At 38.4% G+C, this 16,471-nt stretch overlaps 1 protein-coding gene across 19 annotated transcripts in view; it reads left to right on the top strand.

The window, feature by feature from the left end:
- CNTLN (centlein) overlaps positions 1-16,471 on the top strand; it is a 363,772-nt gene that overhangs the window by 101,068 nt on the left and 246,233 nt on the right. For all 19 annotated transcript variants that reach the window (XM_086415000.1, XM_086414981.1, XM_086414999.1 and 16 more), the window contains one exon: positions 5,715-5,799. Coding sequence is in view for 5 of the 19 variants with exons in the window: in XM_086414981.1 (XP_086271107.1) it covers positions 5,715-5,799 (85 nt within the window). In the remaining 14 variants the exon portion in view is untranslated. The remainder of the gene's footprint in view (positions 1-5,714; positions 5,800-16,471) is intronic.

The following is a 16,471-nucleotide window of genomic DNA, read 5'->3' as shown; positions in this document are numbered from 1 at the left end:
TCTGCTTTTGAATATGCTATCTAGGTTGGTCTTAACTTTCCTTCCAAGGAGTAAGCATCTTTTAATTTCATGGCTGCAATCACCATCTTCAGTGATTTTGGAACCCAAAAAAATAAAGTCTGACACTGTTTCCACTGTTTCCCCATCTATTTCCCATGAAGTGATGGAACCAGATGCCATGATCTTCATTTTCTGAATGTTGAACTTTAAGCCAACTTTTTCACTGTCCTCTTTCATTTTCATCAAGAGGCTTTTGAGTTCCTCTTCACTTTCTGCCATAAGGGTGGTGTCATCTGCATATCTGAGGTTAATGATATTTCTCCAGGCAATCTTGATTCCAATTTGTGCTTCTCTCCTGTCTGCTGCTGCTGCTGCTAAGTCACTTCAGTCGTGTCCGACTCTGTGCAACCCCATAGACGGCAGCCCACTAGGCTCCTCTGTCTCTGGGATTCTCTAGGCAAGAATACTGGAGTGGGTTGCCATTTCCTTCTCCAGTGCAGGAAAGTGAAAAGTGAAAGTGAAGTCACTCAGTCATGCCCGACTCTTAGCGACCTCATGGACTGCAGCCTACCAGGCTCCTCCATCCATGGGATTTTCCAGGCAAGAGTACTGCAGTGGGTCGCCACTAGAGAAGTTCTTTTAGCATTTGTTGTAAAACTGATTTGGTGGTACTGAATTCTCTTAACTCTTGCTTGTCTGGAAAACTTTTGATTTCTCTATCAAATCTGAATGAGAGTCTTACTGAGTAGAGTGTTCTTGGTTGTACTTTCTTCCCTTTCTTCACTTTAAATATATGGTGCCATTCCCTCTGGTTTGTAGATTTTCTGTTGAGAAATCAGCTGGTAACCTGATGGGTGTTCCCTTATATGTTGCTTGTCATTTTTCCCTTGTTGCTTTTAATATTTTATCTTTGTCTTTAATTTCTGTCAGTTTGATTACTGTTTGTCTCTGTGTGTTCCTTCTTGGGTTTATCATTCCTGGAACTCTCTGCTTCCTGGACTTGGTTGGCCATTTCTTTTCCCTTCTTAGGGACATTTTTAGCTGTTATCTCTTTAAATACTTTCTCAGGTCCTTTATTTCTCTCTTTCTTCTCCTTCTGGGACCCCTATAATGTGAATGTTAGTGCATTCAGTATTGTCCCATAGGTCTCTTAGGCTGTCTTCATTTTTATTTTTTCATTCTTTTTTCTATATTCTGTTCTGTGGCAGTGATTCCACCATTCTGTCCTCCATGTCATTTATTTGTTCTTCTGCCTCAGTTATTCTGCTGTTGATTCTTTCTAGTGCATTATTCACTCTGTTTGTTCATTCTTTAGTTCTTGTGAGTGAGTGATGAGAAGCTCAATCGTGTCCGACTCTGCAACCCCATGGACTGTAGCGTACCAGGCTCCTCTGTCCATGGGATTTTCCAGGCAATAGTACTAGAGTGGATTGCCATTTCCTTCTCCAAGGGATGTTCCCAACCTAGGGATCGAACCCAGGTCTCCCGCATTGTAGACAGACGCTGTACTGTCTGAGCCACCAGGGAAGTCTCTTTGGTAAATATTTCTTGTATGTTCTCCATTGTTTTCTGAGATCCTAGATCATCTTCACTATCTTTATTCTGAATTCTTTCTCTGGACTGTTACCTATGTCCACTTCAGTTAGTTGTTTACCTGGGATTTTATCTTGTCCTGTTATCTGGGATGTAACTTCCTGCTTTTTCATCCTGATTTACTTTCTGTAATGTGGTTTTGTTCTAGCTGCTGTGGGATTGTGGTTCTTTTTGCTTCTTCTTCCTGCCATCTGATGGAGGAGGCTAAGAGGCTTGTGTAAGCATCTTGATGGGAGGGATTGGCCATGGGAAAAACTGGGCCTTGCTCTGGTCAGCAGGGCCTTGCTCAGTAAAACTTTAATCCAATTATCTGCTGATGTGTGGGGTTGCACTTCCTCTCTGTTAAGTTATTTGGCCTCAGGTTACCCAGCCCTGGGGTCTGTGGGCTCTGCGGTAGGTTTAATGGTGACTTCTAAGAGGGCTTACATCAAGGAGGGCCTTCCAGGATTGCTGCTGCCAGTGCCTCTATCCCTGTGGGAAGCCCCTGCCAACCCACACCTCCACATGATACCCTTCGCACTAGCAAGTAAGTAGTTTTGGTTTAGTCTTTTGTGGGATCACTGGTCATTTGCTCTGTGTCTTGGGCATACAAAATTTTGTTTTTGCCCTGCAAGACTAGAGTCTGTTTCCCCTAGTCCTGTGGAAGTCCTGTAATCAAATCCCGCTGGCCTTCAAGGTCAGATTCCATGGGGATTTCCAGTCCCTTTGCCCAGTCCCCAGGCTGGGAAGCCTAACGTGTGGTTCAGAATCTTCCCAACGGTGGGAGATCATCTTTATTATTATTGTTCTCCAGTTTGTGGGTCACCCACCTGGTAGTTATGGGATTTGATTTTATTGTGATTGCTGCGGCTCCTTCTTTGTCATTGGACATGGAATATCTTTTTTTGGTGGGTTCTAGTGCTCTCCTGTTGATGGTTATTCAGCAGCTAGTTGCAATTTTGGTGCTCTATCAGGAGGAGGTGAGTGCAGATCCTTCTATTCCACCATCTTGAACCAGAAGCCAGTTCAATGCCTTCTAACAACCCTATGTTTGTACTCCACCCATCCACATATTTAATGTTTTTGATGTCTTTTTTTTTTAAAACTTCTTTTAAATTTTGTATCGTTTACTTATTGTAATAGTTGCTTAGTGTGGAAATAGATGATTTTACTACTTTTGTCTTTTAACCTTCCTACTAGATTTATCATTGACTGATCTACTACCTTTACTGTGTATGTCTTTACCAGTGAGATTTTTCCTTCCATAATTTTCATATTTCTAGTTGTAGTCTTTTTTTTTTTTTTTTTTTGCTTATGGAAGTCCCTTTAACATTTCCTGTAAAGCCAGTTTAGTGCTGCTAAACTCTTTAACTTTTGCTTGTCTGTAAAACTCTATCTTTTCCTTCAAATCTGAATAATATCTTTGCCAGGTAGAGTATTCTTTGTTGTAGACTTTTTCCTTTCATCTCTTCAAATATATTGTGTAACTCTCTTCTGGCCTACAGAGTTTCTGCTGAAAAGTCAGCTAATCGCCTTATATTAGTTTCTGTATACTTAACTGGTTGCTTTCCCCTTGCTGCTTCTAAGACTCTCACTTTATTTTTTTGCCATTTTAATTATGATGTGTCTTCGAGTGGACCTCTTTGGGGTCATGGTTCTGAGATGTCTCTGTGATTCCTGGCTTTGGATATCTGTTTCATTTCCCAGGTTAAGAAAACTTGGGGTATTATTTTTTTTTAAATAAGTTCCCTTCTACTTTATCTTTCTCTTCTTCTCTATATGCAAATGTTAGCATGCTTGATGTTATTTCAGAGGTCTCTTAAATTATTTTCCTTTTTAAAACTTATTTTTTTTGTTTCTCCTTGGGAGATTTTTACTACTCTGTCTTTCAGATGCTCATCTGTTACTCTGTATCATCTAATCTACTGTTGAATCCTTCTACTGTATTTTTTATTAATATTGAAATCATTGTATTTTTCAGCTCTGATTTTTATTTAAATTTTTAAACTCTTTGAAATTTTGACTATGTTCATTCAGTTTTCTCTCCAGTTCATTGAACCTCTTTTTGACTATTACTGAACTCTTTTTGGGTAGATTGTTTATCTCCACTTTGTTTTTTTCTGTTTCTCAGGTTTTGTGATATTTGTTTGGAACATATTTCTCTGTTTCCTCATTTTTCTGTATTCTCTATATTCATTTCTCTGTATTAGGTCAGTCAGGAGAAGTAGTCATTCCATGGGGTCTGGTAGCACACTCTGATCACCAGAGCTGTGTGCCTTAGGAGTCTCCTTATGTTGGCAGCATGTACCCTTCCACTGTTTTGGGGCTGACTGCTGTTGATGTGTTGTTAGGCAGAGCTGGCCTCTGGCCCAGTTGGCTGTGAGACTGTGCTGCAGGCAGTGGCTGTGGGCTTGCTGGAGGAAAAGGTAGGCTTCCTGTGTCATTGGCTGTATGTCCCGGGAGGGCCTAGGGCTGGGTCCCTGCATGACTGTCTATGCAGCCTGGGGTGATTTGCAGCTGGTGCTAGCCTGAAGATGTGTGGGACATCCTCTCATGCTAATAGGGTAGAGGGAGGGTTCCAAAATAGCGCTTGCCAGTGCTGGTGTTATTGCAGTAGAAAAACTCCCCTAGAATGGCTGTCTCCAACATCTCTGTACCCAAGGCTTTCCCAATTGCCTCCTGCCTTTCCAGGAGGTGTTACAAGACCAGCAGGAGTATCTGATACAGGCTTCTGTCATACTACTGTATCTCCACTGGAATTCAGACTACGTGAGATTTTGTGCATATTCTTGGAAAGTGGAATCTCTGTTTCCTGCAGCTCTCTAGCTCTTTCGAACATGAGACCCATACATGTGTGCTCAGTCATGTCCTCTTTGCGACACTATGGACTGTCACTCACCAGGCTCCTCTGCCTACTGGATTTCCCAGGCAAGAATACTGGAATGGGTTGCCATTTCCTCCTCCAGGGGATCTTCCTGACCCAAGGATCAAACCCATGTCCCCTGTGTCTCCTACACTGGGCAGATTCTTTATCACTTAGCAACCTGGGAAGCAACATGTACACTACTAGTTTTCAAAACCCATTGTTCTGTAGTCTGATCTACTTGGTGTGGACTATCCAGGCTGGAGAGCTTGCTTTCTCCTTGGAGAAGATCTGTATATTTGTGATTATCCTCCCATTTAGGGGCCACTGATCTGAGGGTGGGGATACTGACTATATTGCATCTCCACTCCTCCTAACCATCATGGTGTGGTTTCTTCATATCTTTATTTGTAGTGTATCTTTTCTGCTAATTTTCAGTTTTTTTCCCATAAATAGCTGCTTCATAACTAGTTGTAGTTTTTGTGTTGTCCATGGGAAGAGGTGAGTTTAGGGTCTTCCTACTCTGCCATCTTGGTCACCAGCAGTGGTATGCTTTTATGTCATACATATCTCTTAATTCTCATATCCATTTTTGCCTTCTAAAGCCCTTTGCTTCATCTCATTTTTATTCTCAGGTGAGGGTTCTTAATTTCTTCCTACCTGTACACTTTGTGATTCATGAGTGATTTAGGTACAGATTTCTGTTTCTTTTACCTATTTTTAAAATTTAAAAAATATAATGAACATCCAATAAATTTTTCCCTTATTTATTTAATGTTGATTGTTAGTAAATCTCAAGCTTTCTCTCTTTTAATTCTTTTACTTAAAAAATGGTAAGTAGTGTATTCTTAATTATTAGTATTAATTATATTATATTTTAATTTTTATTATATTAATATTAGTTAATATTAAAAATTGCAATATAAAGTATATTAACATGAACATATTAATATATTCAGTAATTATTTTAAATTTATGTTATAATGACTGTTGCAGTCAAGATTAAATGTGTTTTAAGTATGTTTTATAATGTGTATAAATGTAGAAACTCTTTTTGTATGAAGTTGTCTTAGTTGGCAGCAGTTATAAATTGTTGTCACTTGCCATATGGTTTCTGATTAAATCAGAAAGGGCAGTTAACGTCGGATAATTAACTTTTCTATAGTTTAATGTGAAACTCACTATTAGGATGTGGAAATTAAAAGAATTGGCTAACAATGTCTAATAAACTTTCAAAAATAATGACTAAGTTTTCAATATATATACTTTTTATTTCTAGAGAAAAACGGAAATCTGAAGCTAAAGACAGAAAAGTTTTAGAAATTCTGCAAGTCAAGGATGCTAAAATACAAGAATTGAAACAGGTTGGTGTTATATCAGAAAATACTAAATTTATGATATTTGTTTTATATAGTAGGTGTTTACAAACATTTTAAGTTTTTTTACAGTAATGTTCACAAGAATATCAGGTTCATTATGTTGTCCTATTACTATAGTCAAGTTACTACTTTAGCCTGTTATTCTTCTTTGTGTTTTTGGGTTATAGACTATGTTATTTATACATTAAAACTCTTAAGATGTTGTTTTAATTTTATAGTAATAACTATCTGTTACTCAGTTTTTGTTGAAATTGCTTTTTATTTTTAACAATTATCATTTGCTTCTGAATCCTACAAATTTTTTAATGCTTTAATTTGTACAAAATATTAACAATAACTGGGATGATTCTATTTGATGTTTTGAACTTCCACTTTCAAATTATACAGTCCTATATTTATAGTTAATACAATTATATGTAACTGTATATTTAAAATTATAGGTAATTATATCTTCAGTATATTAGCACTACAAAAATCTACATGGTCATTGATTCCCAAGAATCATTTTGGAGGTAGTAACATCTTAAAAATAAAGGTGAAATAAATTTATTTTAAGAATTGTCTATGTCATGATATATTTAAATTCATTTTGTACCCAATTGCCCATTATAGGCTAAAATATCTTTATTTTCTGGGTTGAATGAAGATTCTTTCTGGTAACTCTGCTTTTCCAAGTTCTGACTCTATTTTCCTTCCTACCCAATTAAACAGGATAATTTTCATCTAAGATTGGTTATTGTTATTAAGTTGTTTTATTAAAGGACTAAAAATGGAAGTTAATGTGGATAAAAATTATTTTTTTTATTCTCTCTATATAAGTTTGTTCTAAAATTGGATATATATTCCTATATGACATATAAATTTGAAATTTATACCTTCTCCAGAATTGTATTTTCCTTATAGAAAATGTAATAAGTGAGTGAGTGAAGTCACTTAGTCGTGTCTGACTCTGTGACCCCATGGACTGTAGTCTACCAGCTCCTCCATCCATGGAATTTTCCAGGCAAGAGTACTGGAGTGGGTTGCCATTTCCTTCTCCAGGATAGAAAATGTAATAATTATTGCTATAATGATAAAATTTTTTAAATAACTTTTTAGTTTGTTTTGGGAAATAATAGTTGTATTTGTGACTTGAATGTCAATATCAAAATGAATTCTAATATGGAAAAATACTGCGATGTGCCTAGTATATTAATTAGTTGGGAACATCCCCTGGAGGAAGGTGTGGCAACCCACTCTAGTTTTCTTGCCTGGTAAATTCCACGGACAGAAGAGCCTGCCTACAGTCCACGGGGTCAGAAAAAGTGAAACAGACTTAGCTACTAAATAATAACAAGCTACCTAATCAGTTCAGTTCAGTTGCTCAGTTGTGCCTAACAGATACACAGTTAAGACTTGGAAGTGGCAAACATCATTTATACCCACATTTCATTGAGAGAAACTACTCATATGGTTAACCCAAGATTCAGCGAATTTGGGAAAAGTTACTTCCAGGCTGAGCAATCTCTTCCTCACATACAGGTCTACTCTATGGAAGAGAATGGATTTTGGCATTCGTTTTGATAACCTTTGGCAATAAGTTTGCAGTGCTTTAGGAAATACTCAGTTTAGCAGGTCTAGATGGTCATTCAGTTCAGTTGCTCAATCATGTTGGACTCTTTGCAACACCATGGACTGCAGCACGCCAGGTTTCCCTGTCCATCACCAACTCTCAGAGTTTGCTCAAACTCATATACATCAAGTTGTTGATGCAATCCAACCATCTCATGCTGTCTTCCCCTTCTCCTCCTGCCTTTGTTCTTTCTCAGCAAAAGGGTCTTTTCCAATGAGTCAGTTCTTTGCATTAGATGGCCAAAGTATTGGATTTTCATCTTCTGCATCAGTCCTTCCAATAAATATTCAGGACTGATCTCCTTTAGGATCAACTAGTTGGATCACCTTGCAGTCCAAAGGACTCTCAAGATTCTTCTCCAACATCACAATTCAAAAGCATCAGTTCTTTGGCACTCAGCTTTCTTTCTAGTCCAACTCTCACATCCATACATGATTACTGGAAAAACCATAGCTTTGACTCGATAGACCTCTGTTGGCAAAGTAATGTCTCTGCTTTTTAATATGCTGTCTAGGTTGGTCGTAGCTTTTCTTCCAAGGAGCAAGTGTCTCTTAATTTCATGGCTGCAGTCACCATCTGCAGTAATTTTGGAGCCCAACAAAATAAAGTCTGTTACTGTTCTCACTCTTTTCCCATCTATTTGCCATGAAGTGATGGGACTGGATGCCACGATCTTAGTTTTCTGAATGTTGAGATTTAAACCAACTTTTTCACTCTCCTCTTTCACTTTCATCAAGAGGTTCTTTAGTTCTTTGCTTTCTGTTATAAGGGTGATGTCATCTGCATATTTAAGGTCATTGATATTTCTCCCGACAATCTTGATTCCAGCTGTACTACATCTAGCCTCACATTTTGCATGATGTATTCTGCATATAAGTTAAAGAAGTATGGTGACAATATACAGCCTTGATGTACTCCTTTCCCGATGTGGAACCAGTCTGTTGTTCCATGTCCAGTTCTAACTGTTGCTTTTTGACTTGCATACAGATTTCTCAGGAGGCAGGTCAGATGACCTGGTATTCCCATCTTTTTCAGAATTTTCCACAGTTTATTGTCATTCACACAGTCAAAGGCTATGGCATAGTCAATAAAGCAGAGGTAGATGTTTTTCTGGTATTCTCTTGCTTTTTCGATGATCCAAAGGATGTTGGCCACTTGATCTCTGGTTCCTCTACCTTTTCTAAATCCAGCTTGAACATCTGGAATTTCATGGTTCATATACTATTGAAACCTGGCTTGGAGAATTTTGAGCATTACTCTACTAGCGTGTGAGATGAGTGCAATTGTGCAGTAGTTTGAACATTCTTTGGCATTGCCCTTCTTTGGGATTGGAATGAAAACTGACGTCTTCCAGTCCTGTGGCCACTGCTACAGGCCACTGCTACAATATGCCAAATTTCCTGGCATATTGAGTACAGCACTTTTATAGCACCACCTTTTAGGATTTGAAATAGCTCAACTGGAATTCCATCACCTCCACTGCTTTGTTTGTAGTGATGCTTCCTAAGGCCCACTTGACTTCATGTTCCAGGATGTTTGGCTCTAGGTGAGTGATCACATTCTCATGGTTATCTGGGTCATGAAGATCTTTTTTGTATAGTTCTTCTGTGTATTCTTGCCACCTCTTCTCAATATCTTCTGTTCTGTTAGGTCCATACTGTTTGTGAAATGCTGACTTTCTTAAATAACAATATATTTTTCCTTTTTCTTTGCTAAATTCTTTTCTTTTCTACTTCCTTTTCCTTGGATAGATATTATTTCATTATTTACATTTTGAGTAGAATGATTTACCTCATAAAATATTAAATGCCATGAAAGAAATTATTTGTTTTTTGGGGGGCACTTAATTTGTCATTTGATTTAGGTCATACCTGAATGGTCTAGTGGTTTTCCCTACTTTCTTCAATTTCAGTCTGAATTTGGCAATAAGGAGTTCATGGTCTGAGCCACAGTCAGCTCCCGGTCTTGTTTTTGCTGTGACTGTATAGAGCTTCTCCATCTTTGGCTGCAAAGAATATAATCGATCTGATTTCGGTGTTGACCATCTGGTGATGTCCATGTATAGAGTGTTCTCTTGTGTTGTTGGAAGAGGGTGTTTGTTATGACCAGTGCATTTTCTTGGCAAAACTTTATTAGTCTTTGCCCTGCTTCATTCCATATTCCAAGGCCAAATTTGCCTGTTACTCCAGGTGTTTCTTGACTTCCTACTTTTGCATTCCAGTCCCCTATAATGAAAAGGACATCTTTTTTAGGTGTTAGTTCTAAAAGGTCTTGTAAGTCTTCATAGAACTGTTCCACTTCAGCTTCTTCAGCGTTACTGGTTGGGGCATAGACTTGGATTACTGTGATATTGAATGGTTTGCCTTGGAAACGAACAGAGATTATTCTGTCGTTTTTGAGATTGCATCCAAGTACTGCATTTTTGACTCTTTTGTTGACCATGATGGCCACTCCATTTCTTCTGAGGGATTCCTGCCCACAGTAGTAGATATAATGGTCATCTGAGTTAAATTCACCCATCCCAGTCCATTTTAGTTCGCTGATTCCTAGAATGTCGACATTCACTCTTGCCATCTCTTGTTTGACCACTTCCAATTTGCCTTGATTCATGGACCTGACATTCCAGGTTCCTATGCAATATTGCTCTTTACAGCATCGGACCTTGCTTCTATCACCAGTCACATCCACAACTGGGTATTGTTTTTGCTTTGGCTCCATCCCTTCATTCTTTCTGGAGTTATTTCTCCACTGATCTCCAGTAGCATATTGGGCACCTACTGACCTGGGAAGTTCATCTTTCAGTGTCCTATCTTTTTGCCTTTTCATACTGTTCATGGGGTTCTCAAGGCAAGAATACCGAAGTGGTTTGCCATTCCCTTCTCCAGTGGACCACATTCTTCAGACCTCTCCACCATGACCTGCCCATCTTGGGTTGCCCCACGAGCATGGCTTAGTTTCACTGAGTTAGACAAGGCTGTGGTCCTAGTGTGATTAGATTGACTAGTTTTCTGTGAGTATGGTTTCAGTGTGTTTGCCCTCTGATGCCCTCTTGCAACACCTACCATCTTACTTGGGTTTCTCTTACCTTGGACATGGGGTATCTCTTCAGGGCTGCTCCAGCAAGGCGCAGCCATTGCTCCTTATCTTGGACGAGAGGTATCTCCTCACCATGGCCCTTACTGACCTTCAATGTGGGATAGCTTCTTTAGGCACTCCTGCACCCGCGCAGCCACGGCTCCTTGGATGTGGGGTTGGTCCTCCTGGCCATCGCCCCTGGCCTCGGGCTTGGGGCATGGGGTATCTCCTCCTGGCCGCTGCCCCTGACCTCGGACGGGACGCGGGTAACTCCTCTCGTCGCCGCCCCTGGCCTCCGGCGTGGGTTGTTCCTCCTGGCTGCCGGCCCTGGCCTTGGGCGTAGGGGCGTGGGGTATGACCTAAATCAAATCCCTTATGATTATACAGTGAAAGTGAGAAATAGATTTAAGGGCCTAGATCTGATAGATAGAGTGCCTGATGAACTATGGAATGAGGTTCGTGACATTGTACAGGAGACAGGGATCAAGACCATTCCCATAGAAAAGAAATGCAAAAAAGCAAAACGGCTGTCTGGGGAGGCCTTAAAAATAGCTGTGAAAAGAAGAGAAGCGAAAAGCAAAGGACAAAAGGAAAGATATAAACATCTGAATGAAGAGTTCCAAAGAATAGCAAGAAGAGATAAGAAAGCCTTCTTCAGCAATCAATGCAAAAAAATAGAGGAAAACAACAGAATGGGAAAGACTAGGGATCTCTTCAAGAAATCAGAGATACCAAAGGAACATGTCATGCAAAGATGAGCTTGATAAAGGACTGAAATGGTATGGACCTAACAGAAGCACAAGATATTAAGAAGAGATGGCAAGAATACACAAAAGAACTGTGCAAAAAAGATCTTCACGACCCAGATAATCACGATGGTGTGATCACTGATCTAGAGCCAGACATCCTGGAATGTGAAGTCAAGTGGGCCTTAGAAAGCATCACTACGAAAAAAGCTAGTGGAGGTGATGGAATTCCAGTTGAGCTATTCCAAATCCTGAAAGATGATGCTGTGAAAGTGCTGCACTCAATATGCCAGCAAATTTGGAAAACTCAGCAGTGGCCACAGGACTGGAAAAGGTCAGTTTTCATTTCTATCCCAAAGAAAGGCAATGCCAAAGAATGCTCAAACTACCGCACAATTGCACTCATCTCACATGCTAGTAAAGTAATGCTCAAAATTCTTCAAGCCAGGCTTCAGCAATATGTGAACCGTGAACTTCCAGATGTTCAAGCTGGTTTTAGAAAAGGCAGAGGAACCAGAGATCAAATTGCCAACATCCGCTGGATCATAGAAAAAGCATGAGAGTTCCAGAAAAACATCTATTTCTGCTTTGTTGACTATGCCAAAGCCTTTGACTGTGTGGATCACAATAAACTGTGGAAAATTCTGAAAGAGATGGGAATACCAGACCACCTGATCTGCCTCTTGAGAAATTTGTATGCAGGTCAGGAAGCAACGTTTAGAACTGGACATGGAACAACAGACTGGTTCCAAATAGGAAAAGGAGTTCATCAAGGCTGTATATTGTCACCCTGTTTATTTAACTTGTATGCAGAGTACATCATGAGAAACGCTGGACTGGAAGAAACACAAACTGGAATCAAGATTGCCAGGAGAAACATCAATAACATCAGATATGCAGATGACACCAGCCTTACGGCAGAAAGTGAAGAGGAACTAAAAAGCCTCTCGACAAAAGTGAAAGAGGAGAGTGAAAAAGTTGGCTTAAAGCTCAATATTCAGAAAACGAAGATCATGGCATCTGGTCCCATCACTTCATGGGAAATAGATGGGGAAACAGTGGAAACAGTGTCAGACTTTATTTTTCTGGGCTCCAAAATCACTGCAGATGGTGACTGCAGCCATGAAATTAAAAGACGCTTACTCCTTGGAAGTAAAGTTATGATCAACCTAGTTAGCATGTTAAAAAGCAGAGACATTACTTTGCCAACAAAGGTTCTTCTAGTCAAGGCTATGGTTTTTCCAGTGGTCATGTATGGATGTGAGAGTTGGACTGTGAAGAAGGCTGAGCGCCGAAGAATTGATGCTTTTGAACTGTGGTGTTGGAGAAGACTCTTGCGAGTCCCTTGGACTGCAAGGAGATCCAACCAGTCCATTCTGAAGGAGATCAGCCCTAGGACTTCTTTGGAAGGACTGATGCTAAAGCTGAAACTCCAGTACTTTGGCCACCTCATGCGAAGAGTTGACTCATTGGAAAAGACTCTGATGCTGGGAGGGATTGGGGGCAGGAGGAGAAGGGGATGACAGAGGATGAGATGGCTGGATGGCATCACTGACCTGATGGACATGAGTCTGAGTGAACTCTGGGAGTTGCTGATGGACAGGGAGGCCTGGCATGCTGTGATTCATGGGGTCGCAAAGAGTTGGACACAACTGAGCGAGTGATCTGGTCTGAATTTGTCATTTAGAGCCTTTAATTCCTCAGCCTAAAGCATGTATATTTTTGTGCAATACTGTGTTTATATCTTAAAAATCATTTATGGGTTATATTTTTCGTTCAGTTAAACAAATTGCTGTATTAAATGTGGATATTATCATGTGATGATACTCTGGAAAATTTAGAATTAAAATTCCTGCCTTTAATAAAGAATTTCTAAGTCTCTGTGAGCCACTGGGTGGGGATAAAAGTGAAGTGCAAGTAACCGTATGTTCCTACATTAAATTACAGGTTCTATGAGCGTGGGGACCGTTTATACCCAACATGTAATATTTACCATATTGCCTGATGTATAATAGATGTTCTTTAAATATTTTTGCATGTGTGACTTACATAAATGAAACCAATATAAGTGCCATGAGAGAATCACAAGCAGAATGCTATTAAGATTCAAAAGAAGGAGAGATTAAATTACGTGGCAAGGTCTTAAGATACTCAAACAATTTTAATAGGTGGAGATTTTAGGAGGAGTTGCCCATGTCAAACACCAGGCAAAATTGAAGAAGGTAGGAGTGTAGCATATCTTTGGGTGATACTGAAGTTTATATTTTGTTTCATAGGTAATATGTAAGAGTGTAGGCTGAGAAAAGACTAATGTTATATTGAACCTGTATTAAAGAAAGGCCTTAACTGCTTGAATGAAAAAGTGCAAACTTTAATTAGAGGGCAAATTAATTTATCTGGGCAATGGCAACCCACTCCAATATTCTCGCCTGGAAAACCCCATGGACGGAGGAGCCTGGTGGGCTGCAGTCCACAGGGTCGCTAAGAGTCGGACACGACTGAGCTAATTCACTTTCACTTTCATGCACTGGAGAAGGAAATGGCAACCCACTCCAGTGTTCTTGCCTGGAGAATCCCAGGGATAGGGGAGCCTGGTGGGCTGCCATCTATGGGGTCACACAGAGTCGGACATGACTGAAGTGACTCAGCAGGCATTTCATTAAGTTAATTAAGCTGCAATCTGTGAAAATAAATCTAATAGTCTAGTATACATTTAGAAAAAGGAAAGCAGAAAGTAGAATGATCTGTAAGGAGGTTATTTCATAGTCTTAAGAGTAATGACATGAACCTGAACTATTAGTTTTGCAAGAATTAAAGATATATAAATTAGAACTATAAGGACTTGATGGTAATTTGAAAGTGACTCTTAGGTTTTCAGCCCAGAGAATCCAGGAGAGCAGTGACATTGCTATCAGGAAGAAGGTTATTATAAAGAGGTACAACTTACTATGAGGATAACTTTTGAGCTTCTTTTAGACAATTAAAATTTTAGTTATTGGTAGAAATACCATTTAGAGATTTTTAAGTAAACTATTGAAAGCATGAATTCAATCCTTGGGAAGGAGTTTTCTCCTTGATATAAAAATATTTAATGTTATAGTTAAGGAGAAGACTTTAAACAGAATTCTGAGAACTAGATATTTGCTGATAGTATTAATGGATGAGAGGAAAAGCAAATTTTAGTAAAAGAGATGAAAAAAAGTTGTTCAGAGAAGTAGAAAGAGAGAAGTATAATACTGTATCTCATGATGTGAAAAAGAATTTCAAAGCAAAAGGTGGTTAATGCTGTACAAGGTTACAAAAACAAAACAAAACATGAGGTGATTTTAGAAAGTAACACATAGAATGGCATGTGATGTTTTAAGAAATCACTGAATTCTAACAAAATAATGAATCAAATGAGGAAATTTAACAGTACAAAAGATATTTTTGCATTTAAAAAAGCGTTAGCCAAAATATTTGAAAGTAATGGAGAAGAAAATTAAAATACACAATACAAGAAGACTTAATTGTGTTAACAGATCTAGTTGAAAGAGGAAACCATGAGTTCAAGAAGATAACCGGATTTAATACATTTATTCTAACCTTTTTATCTTTTCAGGCATTCAGCTTATATCTTAGTTTTCTTCTCAAAGTATTATCTTTCCTCTAGCATTCTTTCAATTAATTTGTTATATATTTGTTTATACTTTAATACTGCATATTTAGATGATTATTGTTTGTACTCTTTGGTTGGACATTGTGTTTTGACTCAATTATATATGTATTTACCTTTTTAAAGGTAAGCTTTTTCCATCTCCTTAAGATCTGATATACTTATTTGATCTTCATTCTCTGGTTAATCTTATGCTTTCTGTTTTAATATTTTGTTTGTTTTTTTCAGCATTTGCCAGTTGTTTTCTCTTCATTTGTGTGTGTGTCTTTGTGTATGTGCATGCACTCTTACGCTGATAGTTTGGAAGGTTTAGGAGAACTGTATCAGTTCTTTTAGTGATTGCATTATTATTTTATATATAATATTTAACTCTATAGTTTTTTAGATTGAAGTATAGTTGATTTAGAGTGTTGTATTAGCTTCAGGTATACAGCAAAGTGGTTGTTATACACAGGTTTGTATGCATATATATATATGTATTCTTTTTCAGATTCTTTTCCATTATAGGTTATTATAAGATATTGAATATAGTTTCCTGTGCTATCCTATAGGTCTTTATTGTTATCTACTTCATATATAGTGGTGTATATCTGTTAATCCAAATCTCCTAATTTATCCCTCCCTCCATTTTCCCTTTAGTAACAGTAAGTTTGTTTCCAATGTCTGTGAGTCAGTTTCTGTGCTGTAAATAAGTTATTTTTGTCATTTTTTTTGGTTCCTTCATATAAATATAATGTGATATTTTTCTGTCTTAACACTGTATACCTTTATTCTAGAATATTCTGAAAAATTTAGATAGTATCAGCTGCACACTTTAAAAAACTTGAGAAAATTAGTATATTTTTACTTACTCATCCTTTCTCCTGCATTTTAAAGTGAGCTTACAGAGAGTAATTGGAGGACTTAATTTCCTGTTATTAGCATTATTTGGTTGTATTTTTTATACTGTCAAGATTTCCAGTGTTTATGGTTTACATCCATTTTCTCTATTATTTTCTAGTATAAATTCTATAGGAAAATGCCTTGTGGTATGTTAGTTTTTCTCTTGCTGTTTAGCAAATTAAAGCCTTAAAAGAATGCACATATTTATTAAGTTGCAAAGAATACACATGTTTTTTAAGGTGCTGTGGATCAGGAAGGTTGTAATTGAGGTTTGATTAATTCATGTTTTCATCTGGAGATTTAATTTGGGAAGAATCTGCTTCCAGGCTTATTCAAGTTCAGAATCCAAGACCTTGCAGTTTAGGACTGAAGTTCTAAATAGGACCAAAGTCTTTGATAGTCAGGGTTCCATAGAGAAACAGAACTAAAAATGTGTCTGTAGATGGATAGTCAAAGACATGAGACAGAGACAGAGAAATTGATTTTAAGGCATTGTCTCATATAGCTGTGGCTTCCCAGGTGGCTCAGTGGTAAAGAATCTGCCTTCCAAGGAAGAAGACAGGTGATGCGAGTTTAATCCCTGGGTCAGGAAGATCCCCTGGAGTAGGAAATGGTAACCTGCTCTAGTATTCTTGCTTGGAAAATCCCATGGACAGAGGAGCCTGCCAGGCTGCAATCCATGGGATC

Source organism: Bos grunniens, chromosome 8 (genome assembly GCF_055505025.1).
Source record: "Bos grunniens cultivar Pamir isolate PY7600 chromosome 8, Bosgru_T2T1.0, whole genome shotgun sequence".
In the NCBI taxonomy this organism is placed as follows: Eukaryota; Metazoa; Chordata; class Mammalia; order Artiodactyla; family Bovidae; genus Bos; species Bos grunniens.
This window is presented reverse-complemented; position numbering and strand designations above follow the sequence as displayed.